Below are 25,138 nucleotides of genomic sequence, written 5' to 3' on the forward strand. Positions count from 1 at the left end.
AAACTATCAGGATTTCGTCCGAAACTTGGGTGTGTCTCATAGCCATATCGAGATATGTCGTGGGTGTCTCAAAGCCATATCTGTAAAATGTTGTACATGTCTGAATTTCTGGGTGTGTTTGGCCACCCACAACACCCACACAGTGGCTGCTCCTCTGGCCTTCCTTTCTCTGCTGATATTGACCGCTATATATTGATGGTGTAATATCGTGAGCTGCACCAGCAATGCTTTCATCCTGTTAAACGGTGCTTTAACTCGAGGTCAAAAATACGTGTGTGTGATATTATGGCAAGTAATGCAGACGCTCACGCTCATCTGATATAATTTAAAAACCCCCTTTGGGCTTCTAGGTTCTTCTTTCTATTACGCAAAAATGAAATAGCAACGAAATAGAACCAACACAAGGCACTTTGCACAGGCGCCAAAGGTCCAAGAGGTGGAGTGGGCAGCAACAAACTGCACTCGTGAATGCGTGAGAGATACGAGCGAACACTGTTCTTCACTTGAGCGAGGTTACATTAACTCGGGGGGCATAGATACGATGGGAAGAAATTCCCAAGTCGAGCAGTGCGAGAGAAGAAGCAGAAAGAGAAGTGGTTGTGATCTGCAGTGTGGTGAGTGAGTGTGTTGTTGTGACCTGTAGTGTGGTGAGTGGGTGAGTGAGTGTGTGGTTGTGACCTGAAGTGTGGTGGGTGAGTGAGTGTGTGGTTGTGACCTGTAGTGTGGTGGGTGAGTGTGTGGTTGTGGCCTGCAATGTAGTGAGTGGGTGGGTGAATGTGTGGTTGTGATCCGCAGTGTGGTGGGTGAGTGTGTGGTTGTGACCTGCAGTGTGATGAGTGAGTGAGTGTGTGGTTGTGACCTGCAGTGTGGTGGGTGAGTGTGTGGTTGTGACCTGCAGTGTGGTGGGTGAGTGAGTGTGTGGTTGTGACCTGCAGTGTGGTGGGTGAGTGAGTGGTTGTGACCTGTAGTGTGGTGGGTGAGTGAGTGTGTGGTTGTGACCTGCAGTGTGGTGAGTGAGTGTGTGGTTGTGACCTGCAGTGTGGTGGGTGAGTGTGTGGTTGTGACCTGCAGTGTGGTGAGTGAGTGAGTGTGTGGTTGTGACCTGCAGTGTGGTGGGTGAGTGTGTTGGTGTGACCTGCAGTGTGGTGGGTGAGTGTGTGGTTGTGACCTGCAGTGTGGTGAGTGAGTGAGTGTGTGGTTGTGACCTGCAGTGTGGTGGGTGAGTGTGTTGGTGTGACCTGCAGTGTGGTGGGTGAGTGTGTGGTTGTGACCTGCAGTGTGGTGAGTGAGTGAGTGTGTGGTTGTGACCTGCAGTGTGGTGGGTGAGTGTGTTGGTGTGACCTGCAGTGTGGTGGGTGAGTGAGTGTGTTGTTGTGACCTGCAGTGTGGTGAGTGGGTGAGTGTGTTGTTGTGACCTGCAGTGTGGGTGAGTGAGTGAGTTGTTGTGACCTGCAGTGTGGTGGGTGAGTGAGTTGTTGTGGCCTGCAGTGTGGTGAGTGAGTGGGTGAGTGGTTGTGACCTGCAGTCTGGTGGGTGAGTGTGTGGTTGTGACCTGCAGTGTGGTGAGTGAGTGAGTGTGTTGTTGTGACCTGAAGTGTGGTGGGTGAGTGAGTGTGTGGTTGTGACCTGCAGTGTGGTGGATGAGTGAGTGTGTTGTTGTGATCTGCAGTGTGGTGAGTGAGTGAGTGTGTGGTTGTGACCTGAAGTGTGGTGGGTGAGTGAGTGTGTGGATGTGACCTGCAGTGTGCTTGTGTGAGACGAAGCTGGTCTGGCAGACCGAGTCCTAGTACAGTTCTACGCTTGCACCAATGTTTTCATGACCCAATTTACAAAACTCAGTAAACTAACTTCACGGGATGCTGCTTGTTCCTTTTTCCCCATCTTTTGAAAATCCAACGTGTCCACACACAAGGCCCTTGCCATTTGCTGTGTACACAGCCCGTTGTATCTTTACGTGCACGCTCACATGCATATTATTGCCAAGGCGAAGGTCAACGAACAAAGAGCCAACGGACTGGATGGCAGAATTACGGCTCTCTGTGGGAGCGAACAGCCACAAAACCGCAATCTGGCAGTGTCGCCACCTGCGCCTGTGCTCCCACACGGTGGAAATAGCGCGTATTCTGCGATTTAAAAAAAACATATATCTCTCTATCCGTAGGGCCTCTCCAGAAGGACCGCCGAGCTTACGAGCGCCGCTGGGCCACGTCCCAATCCTTGATCGAACCACCCCGTGCGCGATTGAACTTAGGCAAGAAGAGGAAACGCAGCTTCCTTCCACCCTCCCCCACGGGGGCTGGTGCCAGATGCGAGTGGCAGATTGCCGCACACTTCCCCAAACGCAAACACAGGATGTGCACGCTCGCGCCGCTGCCTCCCCGCACGCCCGTGCCACCGTCGAGGCGCAAGGCGGCCGACGATTCCACGCGCATCCGTTCGGCCTTGTGGAATGCCCGGGCCTCAGTGCCGCTGGAGAGAGCCGCCTGTTTTACTGCACTACACTGCAACGGGGCCCCTGAGAAACGGGGACAGCTTGGGGAGGGCCTTCATCCAGAAGTGGACCGATCACGGCCGATGGCGATGACATTCCATTTGTGTTGGTCGGTTGGCATCGTGCGGATGCCAGCGGCGCGTCCGCCGGCGTGCAAGAGAACGGTCCCCGTGAGACGACTTCACACAAGGGGCTGCTGAAGTCACTTGAAGAGACCGCACCATTATTCACACTCGGTGCACACCGCGCACTGCCGTGGGTGTTACGCAACACCAGGAATCGAGCACGCACGCGCACATGGCCACACGTTTACCACACATATTATGAAACCACTGAAGCTGTTGCAACTTTTAAATAATCTAGATTGAAATCCCATTTCTTTAGAACTGCTTGCTGTGTTTAGTTTGTTGTCCTTCCCCGCATCTCCGATTAGCACGGTTGGCTACGCACGGTGTGAGAGAAGTTCAACATACATACACACACATGGCGCCACTGAAACCCTTCCCCATATTAAAGAGCATGCAGGGGTTAAGAGGTCGAAGTCAACTGCACCCTCGCGCATTCAAACACAGACGCACGTTCTATGGTTGGGGTCGCAGTGTCGTATCTGCAATGCTGCCTGAGGTCAAATCGCCCTGAATGCCCCTGATATCGTCAGACAGCCCAAAGCTAAGCTGGTTTAAGCCTGCTTTAGTTCTTAGATGGGAGAGTGCCCGCTAATGCCAGGTGTTGTAGGGTTTAGGCTGCAACGTGTCCAGAAAATGGCAGTATATCAATGAATTATTGAATCTATCTTTGTACAGCTGTGAGTCACCCCCTCCCCTATACATACGTCGGTTTTCTCCGGGTGCTCCGGTTTTGTCCGACATGACGGCAAACACCGAGTAACAGAACTGGCCCAACACCCCAAATGTAGCAACCTCCTGAGAGAAAAAAGTAATCGCCCCGCGATTCTGCGTGGCTTTTCTGGTTTAAAAATAAATAAAAAGGCCATTATTACTATTACGGTACTATTTATTTCATCATCAACATAATTTCTGCACACACCCTTGAGTATGCACACTGCTGTCTCAGCTTGCACTATACTGCAGCTCCCATCGAATGAATAATTATTATTTAAACACAGATGGAAATGTACTACAATTGTCAAATTATTCGGCTCAATACAGCCCCCTTCCCCTCGTTTCCTCTTTATACATTTAAATCTAAAGATAAAAACCACGAAACAAAATTATTTCGCCAAATTTTTGTTGTTGTTAAATTCCGCTTTTCTTTTCTGATATCGCATTGCTGCGTGTGCCAATGAGCTCCACAGCACTGTGGAGGGTTTTCCCGGTAGATGCCGCGTGTAGCTTATCTGACGTCCTTTCCGGTTGTACCATGTGTCGTTCGGCACGACGTCCGATGTTTCGCCCCGCGAGCTAAGCGGGAAGCTTTTTAGGGGAACTCAGTTCCAGATGCTCCCGGCACGTGGAGAAAACTGTCAAGACGCCGTGCTGAATAACAAGCGGTAAAGTCCGAAAGCACATCGGAGCGCGACAGCATGTTTGTCGATTAACATGGCTGGCGATGTATGGTGCGAAAGAAGTTCAACATACATACTTTCCACATCTCAGGATACAAGACTTGAAGGCCCAAGTGAACCATTACATCGCGGTACACATCAATGCCCTCCCTTTGCGACAGCCTCGGAGTCTTTTATTGTTGTTGTTGTTGTTCAGGTACAATGCAATGCCAAAATGGCTTGTAGCCATTTATCTCAAAACGGGCTTTATTTTATTCACACCTTGGCTGCATCGCTTACAAAGCTGCAAGCCATTCACAGCATCCAGTGAGAATAAATACCTCAGAGTGCAATGGGCACGTTTTCCATTTTACCTCCCAGATTGCAGTGAGCACCTTTCCCGTTTTACCTCACAGAGTGCAGTGAGCACCTTTCCCATTTTAACACTAACACCGTTGTACGATGTCGACTACTTCTAGGGCAGCTTCAGTGGGGCTTGCAGCCTCGTGTCAGAGACCCAAGCCGGTCAGAGCACCGAGCCGGTACAATCGCGATGTGCAGGCTTCAAACCCACTGTGGCTAGGAGATGTTCACTACCCCGCCTGGTATACAGGAGGTCGTGGGTTTGACCCTGACCCTGACGCCCGTATGTTTGGAGTTTTGCATGTTTCTCCCCGTGGTCGTTGTGGATTTTTCTCCGGGTCCTCCGGTTTTTCGCTCCACTTTTTGAAACAATGTGCGTTTAGAGTATTTGGCTGCTATAAATTTCCACGTAATAAGCCACTTCGTTGAGCTATCACTTGTGATAGCCAGGTCGCTTCTGAAAAAGAGCTATGTTGCTCAGTGGGCCTTGCCTGGTAAAATAAAAAAAAATAGTTTAGTTTAGACCCGGGAAGCCATTCTTGTAACTGAACCAGGATCTCAAGTGCAGGAAATTGATGGTCTCAGCCCTGCCACCGATGGCTACAAAATGTCATTATAAAGAGGGTATTGAGCGTAATACAGCTATGTTGTGGTCCTGGAAATCAAACGTCTCGGTTCGATTGACATCCGCTGAACACTATTTGCAGGGCATATAAAAGGTGTGCTGCTTCTAGCGTGGCTTTAAGGGGCGTTTTAAAGGGACATCAGCAGCAGTTCCGTGACATCATCTTTCATGGATGTTTCCGAAACACGGTGATAGACTGCTCAGTCACTGTGAGAGTACCGAGTGGAAATTTCTCCACCTCGTGACACGATACAGATAGCGTAATTAGAATACAGTTGGTAAATAAATAAAAGGCCAACAGCATTATTTTTTATACTAAAAATAACTTGCATAATAATGCCAATTATTTATAATAATGGCAATTATTTCGCCAGGAAAAGCCTCACTGGGTTCACAGATGTTTTCATAAGGGTCGTGTATTTTGGCAAAATCCCTTTAATGAGTGTATCGCTTGCAAGAGGAAAGCGGAGAACGTGGAGAAAATTCACTCGTACAACGAAAATGCACACGTACAAACAAGTTTCACACGTACAAAGAAAATTCACACGTACAAAGAAGAACACTGTGGCGTTGGAACGAAAAGGGTAAACATTAGGCAACGTTTTGGGCTATGGCCCGTCTTCACAGCACGCAGAGATAATCTACATCTGTTGGCTCTCGATCTGTTCTGAAGAAGGGCCATCGCCTGAAACGTCACCTGTCGTATATTTTAGTTCTCTTAAAAGCAATGTTAATGACGAATGTGTTGAGTTTTGTTGTTGTTGTTGTTGTTATTTGTCTACCACTGCCAACGCAGTATCACCAAATAATTAGGGAATACATTAGTAACATAAGTTTCTCTTTAAAATAACACTTATTTATTTATCAAACATAATCCGACACTGTATAAATACTGTTCGAGTTTTATATACGCCATTCAGCAGAAGCATCAGGAAAAACAGCGGTGAACTCGAGGTTAAGACTGTCAAAAGCCCACTGCATTTAACAAACATCATCATTGTTAGTGCTCTTGTTTATCCAAGAAAGCCTCATCGAGACTCATTACTTTTTCAGAAGGGTCCTGCAAAGTTTTCACGAGGAGGGGGGTGATGTTTGCTCCATATATATAGCATTTCAAATGAGAACTTTGCAGATAACACATTTTAAAAAATGGCAAATTTCGAACATGACTCTGGAACACAACGGCCTAGTTTTGCGAATGATCTCACTTGGATCTTTAATGTGCAATGTGAAGCAGACAGCGCGTCGCATTTGTACGGTTATTGGATGGCACGGTATTAACCAGGGCAACCGCTGGATTCTAACCGTGAACCTCTGCAACGAGCGGCGATCTCGCTACCGCTGGGCCGCGTCACCGCCCCCTGCAAGCACCGAAACCTTGCAGAACAAGACGGCGATTGCCAGTTTTCTCTGCCCGTCAGCACCGGGGTTTGAAGACAGGTCCCCTTCCTGCTAGGCTCGAAGTCAGAAGCTCAACGGGCTGCATTAGTACCCAAAGCCACACAGCCACTCACCCACAGCCTCGTGATTCATCTGCCCTGCTCGTAACTCCACCAAGCCTTTTAAACAGTCACACTTCCATGACAACCAGATTTAATATATATGCAGTATACATGAAGGGTAATCCTTCAATAATCCACGATTCGCTCCTCTGCAGACCGTGAATATTAACCGGCGGTGGCTACAACCCCTGCATTTTTATTGTGCTACATTATTTACCCATTTATTCCAATGTCAAATAAAGCCTGACATAACCACAGCGTAAATCAGATCGGCCACGCAAAGGTGCTCGAAATTCCTGCAAACGATCGCGATCAGAAGCTGAAAAATTCGCACCAAAGAGCATTTCCCACAAACTGCGTCAAGCATTTCAAGTCAGATTGACAACTCTCGTAGTACACCGCTTCCGTGTATGTTGCGCGAAGCCCATTCTTTCAAAGTAGCAGAGGGCACAATAAGCCTCACTGCTGGTGAGACCCAAAAAGGTCAAAAGCAGTCATATTCCACAATTCTCTTTGGTTCTATTCGGTAAAGTCACGTAGGTAAAAAAAATAGAACCAAAGAGTATGGATCCTTGCAGTCACGAAAGCTTCAAATCTAGAATATTCCACAATTACCTACTCTGCCTACATTTTCCACTTCACTTCGTGTGTTCGGCCCTTGGTCAATAAACTGCCGGATGAAGGCCTCCCCATGTTGTCTTGGTCACGGGAAGCTGTTTGACCATACTTCCTCATGTTTGCCCGCATGGGTTGGTAAATGGGGTGCGCACAAGACCTGTTCAATAATAATGTCACATGATTGTGTCTTTTGTAACGCACTGCAACAGATTTCCTTTCATTCGGAGAAGCGGAACACCATGGACAAAGCAATAAGGCAGCCAGAACTGGCACGAACAATTGTCAAAACCGTGTGGTCCTATATTGGGATGTTTGGCCAACTCCATGAATGAGTGTTCATACACGTGGAAGGGAACCGGAGTACCCTGACAAAACTCACCGTGCGTGGGAAGGGTGCAACACTCTAATCCCCATACAGATTGAAACAGATGGATATGAACCCACTTGCTGTGCTGCCATCTCTTGGTGAGCACGGAGACGGGAAGGGGTGTTTTACAACATGTGAGTGATCCACCATCCCTGGCCTCCGCAGTGCTGGATGGCAGGCGTGCACCACCGCCGCCCTGCAAACATCACTCGCCAGGAATTGAACTCGGGTGGCTGGGTCATGGATGCAATGGGCTTCCACACACACAAACACAAAATCGCTAGGTTTTTCTGCCGTTAGCTAATAGCGCGCGTCTTCCTTTTGCAACTGCACTGTATTCCGTGCAACCGCAGTAAAAATATACGCGGCTTCAATGATCACACGATCGTTAATTGCATGTATTTATCTCGGATGTTTGGTAATGGGCTGATTTTTCTCTGTACGAATGTCATTTTCACGCACTGCATGTACAAAACACGCATTAACACACAACATACAGTACACACAAGCATATGTACATTACACAACCATGAAAACACGCATGCATAATCGTTTGTGTATATATATAAAGCAAAGTACATACAAATTATGGATAATTATATAATTGCATATACAAACAACTCAGATGCTTTTTCACCACTTAAGGGCATCGGGCTGGAGATGCATTTACACAAGCTAATACCTGTAGAAGACAGTACATAAAGTATGTTACACAAGTACAGTATTTACGTAGGGGTGTAACATTTTATTGGCCCGGTGCGTCCAGTGAATTATCACAGGTGATAGTCATTGTTCTGATTTGTGTTTGATTTCGATGTTTCTATATCTTTTGGGTCCGTGTTTCTTTCCGTACTTTTCAGCTTTTTGATCCACGGTCGTTGTCAAGTCATCAAGTTTTTAATCTGTTTCAGCGCTGCCGTTATGCACGGATTGAAAAACTGCCCTCTCGCAGGCATAATGCCAATTCTGCTTTTCATTTCAAAAAATGCAGTTGTCTAAAACCATGAAATCCTGCCCTTCTACACCGATTTATTTAAACCATTTTCATCCCAGTCTGCCTTCAATCGTTTTTCGAAACAAAACCAGCAGGTGGAGAGACAACTCCCAAGTATATCACAAGCCATCGACTATCCACTGCTGGATAAAGGCCTCCTCACACTGTCCCCATCCCCAAGTGGTACAATTCTGCTGTCATCCATCTCACTCCTGTGCACGATCTGATCCCGCGGCTCCATCTCCGTGGTGGCCATACCCTTTAGGTGACGTTCTCTCCTTTGGATGCCATTCCATTCCCCGGTCTCAGGCGTGATCCGATCTAGCAATGTGCCCTGCCAGAGCTCATGTACTTTTCTTCATCGTCAGTGATGTCTCTGACTTGTGTTTTCTCCCTGATCCATGCCTTCCATTTCTCGTCCCTTCGGTCTAATTCCAAGGGTGCATCTCTCATCCATCATATTTGGTACGGGGTCCAAGAAGGTAAGGTACCTACAGCGCACCCGGCAAGAGAGTGTTTCAGGCCACTGAGTTTGCAAAAGACGATCCAAGTTTGCTGGGCGAGCATCGCCGTAGCCAGGTACAGGGGAGAGTGCGAGTGTCCAATGAATATCTCTGTAAGGGTGACCCATTCCCGGCGGATGAGACAATGAGGTCGAGACTAACGACACACCTGATCCATCACCCTCTCTGCGCGAGCAGCGGTGTTGATCAGACCACTTACGGCGCAGCGGGCGTCACCGCAGCAGCGTCGCGTGTTGCACAGAAAGGCAGTCTTCAAGATTGCCGACGCTTAGCATCAGCAAAACCACACCGCAATTGTCAGCCTAAATGCAACTACACCCACTGGGATGACAGTAATGGGGGAAGGCTTTTATATACTTTAAATAGCGCACATTACAGTCTTCATCTGGTTTGTATTTGTCATCTGTCTTTTTGTCCTTAATTTGTGGAGGTGGGCGGTTTCCCTCTTGGCCTCTGAATCGGCACGAGGGGCCAGATGGGGAGGCCTGAGGGCACGCCACAAGCCTCGGCACGGCACCACGGCCAGGCAGCTAATCGTGCATTAAATGTTACTCTTACCAAATGCCCCTTGTAACTTTCTCTCCAGACAAAACCACCCGGGTTTGGGGAGTCACACACTACATTGGAATCGTTCCTGCCAGATGCCACTTTTAGATATTAATTCTTGCCTGAATAATAGAGCGAACAACAATACTGCAATATCATTATACCTCCTTTGCCAGTACCAAAATATAATAGGGGTTTTTCCCCTTTTTTCTGGCAACAAAACCGAAACCTTTTTTTTACAAGGAATAATTTGTGCATTAACCACAACACCTGTGGTCAAAATGCAAACAAAAAAACACACTGACAATATATGCCTTGTCCGTGAAACTGATTGGTCCACACCAGAGACAACTTTCTTTCGACCCTCGTCTCAATTGGTGCTAGACCAGAGGACGCCAAAAGACGCCTTTTCCTTGTAAAAAGGTTTCAGTTTTGTTGCCAGAAAAAAGGGGAAAACCCCTATTATAATACTGCAATAGTGACATTGATAATAATATACACTGAAGTGGCAAGAATGCGCCACGGTGGCGAGATGTTAATTACCTCGCTTAGTATACAGGAAGTCGTGGGTGGAATCCCAACTCTGACGCCCGTATATATTTGGAGTTTGCATGTTCTCCCCATTGTCTCGTGGATTTTTTTTCCGGATCCTCCCGTTTCTCACTCCACATTTAGACACGTGCATTTAAGAGTATTTGGCTGCTATACATTTCCACATGATAAGTCACTTCATTGAGCTATCATTTGTGGCCAGGTCGCTTCTGAAAAAGAGCTATTCAGCTCAGTGGGCTTTACCTAAAAATAGCAAAATAAAAAAAATAGCTTAATTATAATTTTCAGTCCTTCGTCAATCGACTGCTGGATTGGTCAATGTAGGTTTCAGAACAGCAGATCACAACCGGTTGACATCACTCACCCATGATATGGCGTGGCCTGAAACCCAGGCTCGAGGCACAGTCAGATAACCACTCTGTCATTGCTCTCTTTTATTTAAAATGGTATATGAATTACCTACAATGCGCCCAATATTTCCTCAGCTTTTGAAAGTAAAACAGGGTTGAACCCGGAGGGTAATTGGATGAGTAACAGGCGTTATAGGCTGCTGTGAAACAACGTTGGTGCAGCAAGTCTCATTGCTATCCTGTACTTCTATACTCTCCCGTCTACCCTGCCCGCCTTAACCAAGCGGCACTGACAAAGCGTGGCGAAGTACGTTCCAATGATCCCGACGAACCGGCACGGTACGGGAAAGGTGCCTCGGCCAGCAGCGGATCGAGAAGACGGCACAAAGCGTGACGTCGCTGCATGTCGAGGACGCTTCCGCGGATGTCTCCTCGTAAAAGAATTAGAAAAAAAAAACCGCGAAAAAGGGACGAGCGCTTACGCACGGCGCCATCGGGTCACGCCGGAGCGGCTCATTAGGCGTTGCGTGCACCTGTGCGGCGCTAATGGGCTTCAGGGCCGGGCTGGCTGGGGAGCGGCAACACAGAGCGGCCGGGCCCTGCACGCGCCATCGTCACACGCTGGCGACGCGTGGGCCAGGCGTGCTGCCGGAGAGCCTCTTGCCAGAGTTTCTTGCCATTCCATATTGCGGGGCGCTCGAGTGTGGCCCTTTTGAAGCGGGTCGCGTGCGACGGACTCAAATTTAGCAGCACCGAGGATGACGTTGATGAATTATTTTTTACAGATGTTTTTACAGATGTTCTGCACGTGTCGCAATTCACTCAACTATTTTTAAAACTAAATAATTCATATTTTTCCAGGTAAGGCCCACTAACCCCCCCCCCCTTCCTCGCCCTCCCGACCACGGAGATTCGATGGATTGTCATGATTTGTTTTAAGAATCAAATTTTCTTCGCCTCGTTTTTGTAGCTCCGTTCATATTGTTTTGGCTTATTTTGGGCCCTGTCCATGGCTTTGCTCGCTCCGTTAGCCTCAAGGTAACGCCGGCATGCCAATTTGCAAAGGATTTATATGAATCGTAAAACTATTTATCTATGCACGGACAATTTGCACGTATTATGAAGAGTATAAATCTATTTTAATCGATGCATCACCGCACGGCATGCCCAATAGCCATGTAACAAACAACAGAAACAAAAACGAAGGGCCGCCAAAGATTAATTCGGATATTAAAACACACACGTGTGGCAAAACCACAAACATACAAGGACAAATATCGTATTGTTAGTCAGGGTCAGCCTGCCCCAGCGAGTATGTTGGCGAGCACCTGTTGATGGCAGCCATGGCAAGCGACGCGGTGGGGAGATTACAGCTAAACCTCAGGACGAGCGTGCAATATATTATATTGCAAGTGCCGGTGTTGACACAGCCCAAGGACTGCACGTATCTACGGTGCGTTTTCGGGGGTTCGCACCGGGTGCTGTTCGGGACGATGTCCGACGTTTCGCTCCCAACGAAGGAGCTCCCAGGACGTATAAGCGAAATGTGGGACGTCGCGCTGAACAAAACGCGGCACGGCTTGACAACGCATCCCGGAGATGTGCGGCACAACTGTGATAACCCATCCCCCCCTCGCCCATCGTAAGTACTTTACAAGTACTAACTGCCAGTGATACTCTGGGTGAGGAATACAATGTGGTTTGCTGTTACCTTGCCACACGACCGTCCTCAACAAACGCCAGGCATGGAACGATGCGCCATTTCGTCGATTATTCAGCTCACGGGATGCGCATATACAGTTTGTGACAGGTGCGAATGGATTATTTCCAATGTGTGCAAATGATATGCAAATAATATGCGAATGAAACATTTAGGCGAACGGAGCGGGGAGAAGAATTAAAAAACCTACGAAGAAACGAGACAGAAAACAAGGAGAATTCATAAAAATAGAGATGATTACAAATGCAAATTGTTTGGATTGAATTACAAGCCCTATATATATTTTTTGCATTTTCTCAAATCGTTGGGAGGGGGAAAGTGAGGGAGTGGTGGGTGAAATTTTCGTTTTGTTCAGTTTGTTGTCCTTCCCCCGCACCTCCGATTAGCGCGGTTTGACTCCGTACGTTTGCAAAAGAAGTCCAACATACACACAAGGGTAACACATGCTTAGGTTGCAGTCAGGTGGCGAGGAAGAGATCGCAAAAGCACAGAGCCCCACGGATATCCGAGACGACTGAAACGGGACAGAAAGAGGGACACGGCTACATTCACTCATCTCCCGGAACAACACAATATTACAGACATTGAGCATCACGGTACGGTGCACTGGCAAGGCAATAATCAAAACAGTTTTCTTGCCACGACACTGAACAAAACGAGCACATACGTTATTGTCACGAGGGTGACGCGGGGATGCAGGAAGTGGCAGCGGAATAAATAAGAGCTGCGATGAGTTCTGTGGGAACATGGATAATCCGGAGAGATTGAGACACGCTAACACAGATCACATTTCTGCGATAATGGAATCATCTGCCTGGACCGAATGAAATCGCTCGCCAAAAGTGAAGCTAATTGCAGCGTAAATATTTATCTAATAGCGGACGGATCTCAATCTTCTTAATTGTTGCAAATTAGGGTGCAGTACTTAAAAATGCAACAACAATAACGACAACGAGGGCAACGTCACAGTGCGAATGGCAGAGCAACAGTAACCTTCGTTAATTAAGCCTCCTGCTACAAAGGATGGCAAATGTCCAAACTGGCAACCTGCATTGACTCGTTCCCCATCTATTGAAAACGCATTTACTGCCAAAACGATGATCTCTGGGGCCAAGGTGAACACCCCCAGGTAGGCATACGTAGGCTTCCGAGCACCGGCAAACCTAACATAAGAGAGGCCCACGTGTTGGTTTTCCACCTCACATTAATATTTGTTTGTTCATGATTATTTTGTTTGGCTTGTGGATGAGTCTGGTGGCTGACTTAACAGATCTTACTTTGACATCGGCCCGGTGATTTAATTGCACCGATGACAAGTCGGAGGGCTGTCTGACGTAACACCGATCACAGCAACCCGGACAAGATGTAAAATCGCAGGCATCTCATTGAATCAGAAGAGCGTCTTCTCGACAAGTTACATTTGGACTACCCACTCTCAGCTATTAGCTAATATTGTATTTCTGATATTTGGTTGCATTCACCTATTGGGCATTGCTATTAAAAGCGTAAAGGACCCAAGTGTAGGGGGAGAAAGCAAACGAGGCGGATAGATGTGGTGGTGACAGATCGAGAAGGGAACGGAGAGTTGAACGAAGCTGAGACACTGGCTGACGCAAGGGAACTAGAGTGGAGGCTTGTTCCACCCCATTGTCACCAATGAGCTGACGAAGGGACGGGATGATGATTTCAAGAATAAACATACATCACATAGCTGTGCTGAATCTTACATAACCAATGTGTATTTTCTTTAACACGTTGCATGAACGTGTAGGTGACTGCGACAGAGATTATATTTGGAGTCCGTGAAAAAGTTGCATTTTCCTAAGACGATGACATCCAATTTTAAGTTAAAGTTGCAATATAACCAATGGCAACACAGAGGGATGGATAACGGGATTTCAATAAAATTAATAAATAATAATTATTCTGAGCTCTGTCAGATCAGAAAACTTTTCTTAGACTGGAAGAATCTGATGAGCTATGAAGCTCTTTTTCATAAATGTCCAATAGGGGCGGGTCATCATTGCTATGTCTATCGTGCGAGCTGTCTCACCATACTTCACCACGCTGGTCAGTGTGGGTTGATGAAGGGAAGCTACAGGACCTGATGAGAATCTCTCACTGCTAATGTTAGCCATGACTGAGGATGAAACTTATTTTGTCGCTATACATGTCCACATGATAAGTCACTTCGGAAAAAAGAAGCTAATAGCTCAGTGGGCTATACCTGGAAAAATAAAAAGAGGTTATTAGAAATGTTAGTGATTTGCTTACCTTTCCTATACTTTGCACTCCTATCATGTTTTTGTATTTTTTGGTGTTGTAACTTTCTGACCCAATCCTACTGGACATTTGTCAGCAAAAAAAGAGCCTCATAGATCATCGGCATCCTCCAGTACAATTAAAGATTCTGATTCTGAGCAAGGGTCTCCAGCTTCATAGCGCAGCGGCGTTAAACAATGCACCCCCTCTGTGTTCCACCTCTTTCAATCAAATGAGAGTCCACAGAGGTTTACAGTGGTTCTCGTCACTGCTGCGGTGGAGCGGTGGCGGCTCAGCGGTTCGCACAATTGCACTGCAAACCTGGTGGCTCGAGTTTGATTCGTGGCCACGGGGTAACATCCTTGGCGAGTGACATCTGTACTGGCAATGGGGGAGGAATTACATGCCGCAGTGGAGTGGCAAACCGCTGCAAGTTATAATATGTACGGCTACATACAGCACACACAATCACATAAATATACAAATAAAACACACGCCAAATATTGCTCAAACGCTGCGACCCCATGCACACATTTCAAATCAAACTGTTTGCGGATTACACAATAAAAAAAACCCAATGTTTATGATGGGCATTCGAGGTAATCAACTGCTGAATGATTGTATACCTTGACATGCCGTGGCTGTCAATCTATTAGGAGAGTGTTTCATTACATCTCAAAATTCATTTTTTGCGAGTGATTTAGCAAATGGGACCTGGTCACATTTCCATACGTCTTCTGAAATTGCCTTCAGAGTGTTGGCTTCTGGCTTTTTTTTATGCTGGTGGGAGGGTGTCATATTGAGTACAAGTGGGATCTACAAACAATTATCCTCTTGACAGCCTATACCTCTTCGCGTGACTCATTGGCCAAAGTGACGTAACGTTGCCACCGCGAATCGTTAACAGCACTGACGCATTACCGTTGCCAGTCCGGCTTTACTTAAATCCTGATTGCGGTGACAAATGACTCTTTGCCTATTGCTAAAGGTGAAACTAAATAAATAACTACATAAATACATCAGCAATAGCGCTCGAATGCTAGCGAGGCATTCGCGGGCCACTTGACATTCCGCTCATGGAAATTCCACGCTACAAATGTACTTGGTTGCTGCATTGCGAACTACAAGGTGGGCCCAAGTGTGGCAGGACACATCGGGTTATTTACTTTATTGCAACACTGGCATTAAATACATTTTTACGTTTTATTCTTTAATTACATGTTTAATTATTCGTCATTATTTCACGATAAAAGCTAGAATTTGTGGTCAGGTCGCTTCTGACCAAAAGGAGCTACAGTATATATAGCCTGTGGGCCTTACCCGGTAAAAAAATAAATACAAAGTCTAGTTTTAGTTTAATATCTTTTTTAATCTTAATTTTTCAGGTGACATGTAAAAATGGAAAGAAGACTGACCAAAGACGAACAAGTTCAATTCGTTTTTATGTACGCTAAAGAGGACAGCTGAAATGTAAAAAAAGGTCATAAATTCATTTCAAAAGAGAAATCCATGCGTGCATCATTGTTAATGGAAGGCAGTTTGTTAAATGAAATAACCCGATGTGTCCTGACTTTTGGGCCACCCTGTACAGTAAGTGAAGGTGGCCAAGTTACTCAGGGGTCAAAGCAGTGAGCCGTCACTGCTTTGGGTTCAAGTCTGGGATTCAAGTCTGAGGTTAATTTAAAAAAAAAACCTCATTATATTCAAAATGGCTTTTCAAATCATTTGGCAAAATTCCAGTTCGATTTGGTTTCCACGCGATGGTTATTTCTCTGGCTGCACACAAAGTGTGGTGCCCATAGTACGGTTAAGAGGCTCCTAAAAGGGATCTCAGAAGCAGTTCTGTAATATCGCCTTCTGAGGGCCACTCCCAATTAGAGTGTGACGCATGACCAGGTACCGAGAGCACAGCTGTAATAAGAGTCGGGAAGAAAAAATATATAATGATTACAAAACAAATAGAGAGCACATTTTGGTTGATACAGCTAAGGCACCGCTTGGTACAAAAGGCTTAGCCCATTCCGTGGTGAAGCCCGACCAGGTGTCACAGTGTATTGCAACATCCGGCGCGTCGTTTCGTTCTTTTACTGCGGCAGTCTGGACGACGACGGCAACGTAAGCCAAGTCTGCCATTCGTGTCCGTTGGTGGCGGTAACTTTTGATGTCTTTTTACGTCCGTAACGAACGGACGTCCACAGAGCGAGCTTCTAACCCACGTCACCACGGCTGCTGTTTTGACCTCCTCGACTGTTTTGACCTCCTCGGCTGATTTGACCTCCTCGACTGCTTTGACCTCCTCAGATGATTTGACCTCCTCGACTGTTTTGACCTCCTCGACTGTTTTGACCTCCTCGACTGCTTTGACCTCCTCGACTGCTTTGACCTCCGACTGCTTTGACCTTCTCGGCTGATTTGACCTCCTCGGCTGATTTGACCTCCTCGACTGTTTTGACCTCCTCGACTGCTTTGACCTCCTCGGATGAGTTGACCTTCGACTGCTTTGACCTCCTCGACTGATTTGACCTCCTCGACTGTTTTGACCTCCTCGACTGCTTTGATCTCCTCGACTGATTTGACCTCCTCGGATGATTTGACCTCCTCGACTGCTTTGACCTCCTCGGATGATTTGACCTCCTCGACTGTTTTGACCTCCTCGACTGATTTGACCTCCGACTGCTTTGACCTCCTCGGCTGATTTGACCTCCTCGACTGCTTTGACCTCCTCGACTGCTTTGACGTCCTTGGCTGATTTGACCTCCTCGACTGCTTTGACCTCCTCGACTGCTTTGACCTCCTCGACTGCTTTGACCTCCTCAGATGATTTGACCTCCTCGACTGTTTTGACCTCCTCGGCTGATTTGACCTCCGACTGCTTTGACCTCCTCGGCTGATTTGACCTCCTCAACTGTTTTGACCTCCTCGACTGCTTTGACCTCCTCGAATGCTTTGACCTACTCGACTGCTTTGACCTCCTCGGCTGATTTGACCTCCTCGGCTGATTTGACCTCCTCGGCTGATTTGACCTCCTCGGCTGATTTGACCTCCGACTGCTTTGACCTCCTCGGCTGATTTGACCTCCTCGACTGCTTTGACCTCCTCGACTGCTTTGACCTACTCAACTGCTTTGACCTCCCGGCTGATTTGACCTCCTCAGCTGATTTGACCTCCTCGGCTGATTTGACCTCCTCGGCTGATTTGACCTCCTCGGCTGATTTGACCTCCGACTGCTTTGACCTCCTCGGCTGATTTGACCTCCTCGACTGCTTTGACCTCCTCGACTGCTTTGACCTCCTCGACTGCTCAGGGCGGCGCGACGTTTCATCTGAACGCTCATCCCAAACCCTCCGTCCCCCACCTCCCGCCTGCACCTTTTCTCCACAATTAACGATCCACGAACGCCCATGACACCGGTTAACATTCGCGATCCCTTTTTTCCTTTTATAAAACAAGCAGGTAAATTAAATATTGTTAAAGTAGTTTCCTTTTTTTTTACAATATTCACGTCAACCAGCTGTTTGATATTCAATTCCGTGTAAAATGTAATTAACCCCGGCTCGTAATACAGTCTTTTAGTTCCAAACTCCCGTAGTCCTGTACTGCTGCTCCTGCAGTGCTGCTGCTACCACTACTAAAGCAACTACGACTGCTGTGGTTACTAAGGCCACTGTGCTACTGCTACTATTATGACTACTGGTGCTCATATGACTTCGAATGCTAAAACTAGCATGACTACTGCTGCTAATAATACTTTATTTAAGTCTGCTTTGAAAACCCATCTCGTTAAACCGGCCTTCCCCCCTCTTTAGTTTGGTTGGTGGCCATGGTTGTTTTTTGTTTCCTGCTTTCCATGCATTGAACATTGTGATCCTAGGATGGAATGCGCATTATACATTTGAATTATTATTATTAATGACTACTGCTGCTAATATTAATAGGCTCACTGCTGCCTCCAATGACTGAAGCTGCTGCTACAATACAACAATGACTACTGCTGCTCCAACCACCTCCGACTTCTGCTGATACTAATATGGTTGCAGCTACGAATACAAATATGACGACTTACGCTGGTACTAATATGACTAATACTGCTTCTAAAAAAAACTGTACTTTGTAACCACTGCTCCGATTAGCACCGTTGGCTACGTACGGCGTGAAAGAAGTTCAACATACATGCATACATACTGCTGCCGATACAACTGTGACTACAGCTGCTGCGACTACTACTACTGTGACTACTGCTGACGTGATGAGTAACGCTACGATTATTCATATTCCCCATAAAACAAGGGGCGGTCCGTCGATCCCCCGGCTGTGTGATTGGTTGAGGTGACATCACCTTGGGGATTCAGGACTGTCAACACCCGAGCGCTGAAGCCAACAGTGACAGCAAGGGAGCACTTGCTGGGAATTAAATAACGACAACCGATTCATCTTCGTCCAGACGAGGCACGCACTGCCATTGAGGTGGAAACCGGCTTCTTGGGGGTTCATGGGGTAGGAGGGCAGCGTAACAACTGTGACGGGATGGCATCGGCGTTGCTTCGCCGAAGGACCGACGGCGTTAGGGTTGGTGAGTTACGAGGGGAATGGATCAAATGTGAAACTCCGCGCGATCCAACGCGAAACGCATGCTGGGTAGTGCCACTGTTTGCAGCGGCAGCAGTCGCTCTGAATTTAATTAGATGCATTTATCCATGCGCCCTCCACGTAATTACATTTATTGGCATGATCTGGGATCGTGATTTGATCAAAATAGTTATCATTTTTGTGTAAAATGTTCACCACGTGCTTTGTACGACTGCATTTTTTTTCTGTCCAGCAATAATAATAATTTATGGATATTTTGCAATCTACTCCTGAAAAAAGGCTTATTCATGCCGTTTCAGTTGATTGGCCACGCTTTGCCATGCTGGTCACTATGGGTTGGTGAAGAGGAGGCCCAAGATCCATTAACAAGCCACTCATGACCGATGTTATTAGTAAATAATTTTAAGAGATCTTGATTCTAAAATGCACGATTTCATGCATGTGCATTTTTAAATTGCAATAGTGCATTGGCAGCAGTACTGCAAGAGCACCAACACGCTTTGTCAACAATACTGCCCCGAAAGATTAAAACATACGCAACAGGTGACATTTTAGACAATGGCCTTTCTCTCTGCCAGCAAGGGACGTTGCCCCAGACATCGCCTGTTCTGTATTTTCCCCACTCTAGGGCGTGTGTATGTTGATCTTATTTCGCACCGTACGTAGCCAACCGTGCTAATCGGAGGTGCGGTGTTAAGGTGCTGTCGACGATGAGCTCAATGTCCCCCGCTCCTTCACTAAGCCCTGCCGCGCCAATCTCGGGCTTTTGTTCGTGGAATTTCTGTGCCCCCCCCACCACCCCCCCACCTTTTGTTCTGTGATCGGTGCTCTGTACCGGTGCTTGCGTCAAGGAGTTGACGTAAAAACAATGCGAAAATAAAGGGCTGTCGATGAAAACGCACTTCAATTGGCGGTTGGCGTTCGAAGTGGAGTGCGGCCCTCAAAGGGAATGGCGCCACCCCCCCCCGTGATCGCCCCCCCCCCCCGTGATCGCCCCACCCCCTCCCCCCCGTGATACGGTGGATCAAACAAATCACTCGAGAGCGGTTTACGCAGATGCTTCTCGCAAGAGGTCACACGTTTGGCGCAACGGTACTTCGCCGACGATGCGTGGTGGACGAACGACGAGAGCGCCGAGTGTCGCTGCTCGATGAATGGACGCCGTGAGCCGCCGGGTACTCACTACGCAGCCGAGTCGTTGAGCTGGTACTCGTTGGCACGACCGAAGCAGGTCTTCACACCCTCGTCCATCCACAGCCGCTGGATGTTCCCAGCGAGCTCCAGCGTGAGCGCCACCTCCTCCGACGTGCTCGCCAACTCAAACAGCTGCCGCGCATCGTCCTGTGACCGAGGAGCAGAGAGAGGGGGGGGGGGCGGTGGGGGGGGGGGAGTGAAGTTGTGGGACGAGCGGATGGGGAATTCGTCGTTCAACGTGGCGAGATGTTAACTACCTCGCTTGATATACAGGAGGTCGTGGGTTCAATCCCGACCCTTACGCCTGTTGTATATTCGGAGTTTGCGGTGTCTCTCTCCCCGTGGTCGCGTAGATTTTTCTCCGGGTCCTCCGGTTTTTCCCTCCACATTTAAAAACGTGCGTTTAGAGTGTTTGGCAGCAATACATTTCCACGCGATAAACCACTTCATTGAGCCGTCATTTGAGGACAGGTCACTTCTTAAAAAGAGCTGTTTGGCTCAATAAAAATAGTTGAGTTTAGAACGTGGAGACATCGTTCGGCACGTTTATTACCCATGCATCGGTGGAGAAGCTATTGAGTGTGCAGGCGGTGCAATTGCACTCCCTGCAGGGGGGAGGGGGGGGGGGAGCAGCAGGGCCCATGCCAGATGCATGACTATGCCGCTGTCAGGCAAATGAAAATAAAACATTTATCAGATTGTACAATTAAATTCATAGACCGTGTACTACAGTATGCAAACTTAACGGACTTGTTATTTCGGAAATGGAATGATAGCAGAGAGGGGCCACTTTCACCGACAAGACATCATCAGCGTGAGGGCTGCCACACATTTGAAACCATTGGTGGTTTGACAGCACAATGGGGGTGTTTTCATGTCTGTGTATTGTCAGGGGCCGCACTAAAGGCCACCAGGGGTTTCCAGTGGCCCGCTGGACTTGCAATGAAGAACACCGAATTATAGAGCTGGAAGCTGTTGACGTGAGACTTGAAAAACTGCAAATAGCATTCGGGCAGTAAGACAGGGGCAGTGAAGAGGTTTAGCGTAAACGTTCGGGGTATGAACGATGAGGGAAAGTGGTTTGTGTGGCAGGTTGTCAGGGCACAGACCGTTGTATGACATCTTGAGCATTCAGATGGCACGTGAATCCATTTTGTATCAGAATATTTATTTATACTGAAGGAATCCGATGAGTTATAAAGCTATTTTTCACAGTTGCCGTGCTGTATTTTGAGCTGCCACCCGGTGAGATTTAGTCTTTTGTAAATCAGTATGAGGGTTAATGTACAGCGTACTTTAAGCATCAATGGGGATTATTAAAATGTAAACTCACGCAGCTCAAGCCATCGACTTGACAGTACTCCACAGAGAGGCGTTTTAACGTGGCCCGGGCTGGAATGTTTTAATGGAATGTGGGAGGGGAACTCGGTGATGGTGGGGAGGTAGTGGCGGCTGAAAGGGACGGACCGGAATAAATGAAATACACAATAACCGTGACTCACTATTGCCCAACATGGGCAGCATTTTATCAACTTGCAAACATATGTTTTCTGGAATGGTGAAATGAAATATTACATCATTTAACATTGAAAAAATTGAAAATACGATAAAGGCCACATTAATATGAAATATTATAAAAGTCGCGCATAGAAGGCATATTTTCTGCGTAATAGTTAGGCTTGCCATGATATCATTTTTCATGATGAGATATGATATCCGTTTTCACGATTTGACAATTATAGAGATATTCGTTTCTCAGAAACTCTGTTAGAGGAGTTTGGGCATTAATTGAATTGTTTATATGATTTGTTGTACTTCATATATTAATTTTGATTATTTTCAAAGTTCACCAACTCCAGCCATCCAATTTCTCTAAAGAATGCATTGCAATCTGCATTTCTTGCAATGCACATGCTATCAGCTATACAACAAGGTAATTGAATCAATTCTAAAAATTGTGATATCGTATTACCAGGCCATCAATGACTCTGGAAAACCTTTTGCCTTCCGATAATTTAATGGAAAATAAATATTTATTTGAACTTTTATTGTTGTGTTTTCTATCTCATGAACCTTTCGTGCGAAAGGTAAACATTCAAAACATAAAAGGAGCAACGACGATCATAAACATTACGATATTTGGCAAATACCCGACGATGGAATTATCGTGGGCCCAATATTCAACGGTATATCGGAGCGCCGCCATATTGCGGGCAAACCTTGACCTAACACGACGAGGATTCGCCAAGGAGCATAAACCGTCATGCGAACTCCGTTCATCGCCACAGCGGCTTTTGGCTGGCCATCGAACAAAGACGGTTACCGCATAGTGCGCTGTCAGATGCGCTTCTGCGGTCGTCTGGAATGCTCTTCCCATCGATATTAGAAAGCCACTGGGAGCTATGCACTTTTAAATATAAATTGAAAACCAATTTCTTTAGAACTGCTTTTTTGTGTTTAGTTTGTTGTCCTTCCCCCGCACCTCCGATTAGCAGGGTTGGCTACAAACGATGCGAAAGAATTTCAGCATGCAGTATGTACGTACGTCTTAGAGAAGAAATGTTCTCATTCGGTAGACCTCTCTGCGGATCGGAAAGTGAGCACTAAAGGGAATATGCTCACAATAACGGAAGCGACAAAGAAAAAACACGTGGCACTTCACTGTAAGCCCCCTCCGTCTGTTGTAGACGTGTGGTCGATGCGTTGCACCATCGGCGCAATTTCACCGCTGTAGCCGTCTACTGCTGTGGACTTATGTATGTTGAACTTTTTTTGCACCCATACGTAGCCAACCATGCCAGTCGGAGGTGAAACGGTGGATAAGCGGCTCTCCTTTCATCTTCTTGCGTATGGCATCCTGAATAATAACAGGAAGATCTGTGCCCAAGTCTGAATGCAATTTGACTAACTTCAGGTGAGGCCAAATTAATTACTGCTGCCGCCTCCGTTGAATTTGCGAGGTTGGCAGAGGTTCGCAAGGTGCCCTATGGTTTGTTCGGCATTTTCGCAGTTGCATTCCAGGCTTCCCTTTGATTTCCTACTCACGAAGGTGGCGTGGGCCGGCTGCGTGTATTCTAATTGAGCGTGCTCCATTGTTTGTGCGGAAGGTCGGCACAGGCGGCTCAGGGTTGGGATCTGATATTAGATATACGGCTCTCGGTAAATCATTAAGTAATGCTCTATGAATCAATCAATAGGTGTCGATGGGGAACAAATTATAACCAATCACTGTGTTTTTGCTCACGCTACAGGTCAGGTACACGCCCTCTCATAAAACAAACTTGCATTTCGATTGCTTTTTGTGTTGAGTTTGTTGTTCCCACTCTCCGCACCACGGATTAGCATGGTTGGCTACGTACGGCGCGAAAGAAGTTCAACATGCGTACGAACGAATCCTTGAACTGCTTTTTGTTCTCGAGTTGTAACCGAAATGACAAACAACCTTTCGGTGAACCAACAGCAGTCTTGGCGAACCACAGGCACCTCCGTGGTAGCCGCACTCAGCACCGCACGCACGCTACGCGTACCAAGATTGATGATTTTTATGCGCAGTTACATTTCACCCCGTGACGTGTCGCTCCACGCAGCGGCAGCCATCTCAAAGGTGCCAACAAAAATGGGACAAAGCGCACAACTGTACAGTGATTTTGGATTCGATTAATGCCAAAATTCCAGCACACTGCGACACTGTTCCCCCCTTTGTTAGTATTCGGATGGTTGTTTTGGAACAGTGTTTACTGCAACTAAGATTCAATACGAGCAAAAGCGGCGAGAGAAATGCCAGCCAAGGAAAAAGCACGTAGTTAAAATCGCATCGACCATCCGTAATTAACTTTTGTCCATTTCCTTTCGCTCGCGCGATTTTCGTCCAAAGTGCGTGGGTGTCCTTGGCGGTGGATCAACAACGCGGGAATTTAATAGACGGCGACGACCTCCGGCTCGTTAACAAATTACTCTGCCCGACACCAACATTTGACAGGGCAGCCACCACAGAGGCATGAAAGGCCTCTAGACTTGACCAAATGAAAGTCAAAATAGCTGACAGGAAGAGATATATAACCGCAATAATTGTACAAGCCTGCCCTCTATGTGTGTGTATACATGAGCCTGGCAGTGAGCTCTGTCCACTTTCCATTGGCTTCAGCGTGACACTGCGGGCAGTGTATCCAGGGCGACCCTCGATCGGGCTCACCACCCAGGGGCGTGAACCCGATCTTCCAGATGCCGAGCCCGGGAGACGCATCGAGCGCACATCAATCACGCGGTGGACGGGCCGTCCGCCTCAGAGGCTGTCCGCGGGTTACTCACCGCTCGGCTCATGTCGGAGAACTCGATGCGGAGGTTGCCCATGGCGCGAATGATCGCGATGATCGACTGTATGGTGTTGCTGAACACCACGGCCTTGTATTGCAGGCACTCCTCAGGCGTGTAGCCGTCTTCGTGGATAATCCTGGGAGGCAAACAAACGGCGGTAAACGCGTTCCTGATCGGGGTGCAATGCAAGAGAGAGGGGTTTTACAATGCAGCCGCTGTTTTGCTTTTGTGTGCCCTGTGAAATTATGAGAGCATTGCCGGATTCCAAAGGATTTCCGCGTGAGCGTGATGGGCGCAACATCACGCCAACATCCCGCAAAGACGATTTAACACGTAGGCTTTCGCGACCGATATCATCCATAATAGAGGTGTTTGGGTTAGATCGCTTAAATATATAGATGCGTCGTTAAAACCCGCCACCACCCGACACAGCCAACTAGTAAGGGTTGTCACGTAAACAGAACGTGGCCAATTCGTCACTAGTACAGCACACCGGTGTGTTGTAGAGCCAAGCCACAACATTTATAATCTGAGTACGACGTTTCGCCAGTAATTACAACTAGCTTCATCAGGTGACAGCCAGATTCGAGTCAATTTAAGAGCAGCGGTCGGGTTATTACTCAAC

The 25,138-nt window shown here is 47.2% G+C and overlaps 2 protein-coding genes across 2 annotated transcripts in view; both read right to left on the minus strand.

Moving 5' to 3' along the window:
- Positions 1 to 25,138, minus strand: part of LOC116942386 (guanine nucleotide-binding protein G(i) subunit alpha-1-like) — a 124,528-nt gene that overhangs the window by 21,809 nt on the left and 77,581 nt on the right. The window contains exons 4-5 of the mRNA XM_032954229.2: positions 24,508 to 24,649; positions 20,189 to 20,346 (exon numbers count right to left, since the gene is read on the minus strand). Of these exons, the coding sequence (XP_032810120.1) occupies positions 20,189 to 20,346; positions 24,508 to 24,649 (300 nt within the window). The remainder of the gene's footprint in view (positions 1 to 20,188; positions 20,347 to 24,507; positions 24,650 to 25,138) is intronic.
- Positions 7,435 to 17,530, minus strand: LOC142924577 (uncharacterized; the record flags this gene model as incomplete). The annotated part of the gene is made up of 1 exon (XM_076067048.1): positions 7,435 to 17,530. A coding segment is annotated over one exon (1,068 nt), but the record flags the coding sequence as incomplete, so codon positions are not given.

Source organism: Petromyzon marinus, chromosome 14 (genome assembly GCF_048934315.1).
Source record: "Petromyzon marinus isolate PM22_M1 ecotype Great Lakes invasive population chromosome 14, UKy_Petmar_22M1.pri1.0, whole genome shotgun sequence".
Taxonomy (NCBI): Eukaryota; Metazoa; Chordata; class Hyperoartia; order Petromyzontiformes; family Petromyzontidae; genus Petromyzon; species Petromyzon marinus.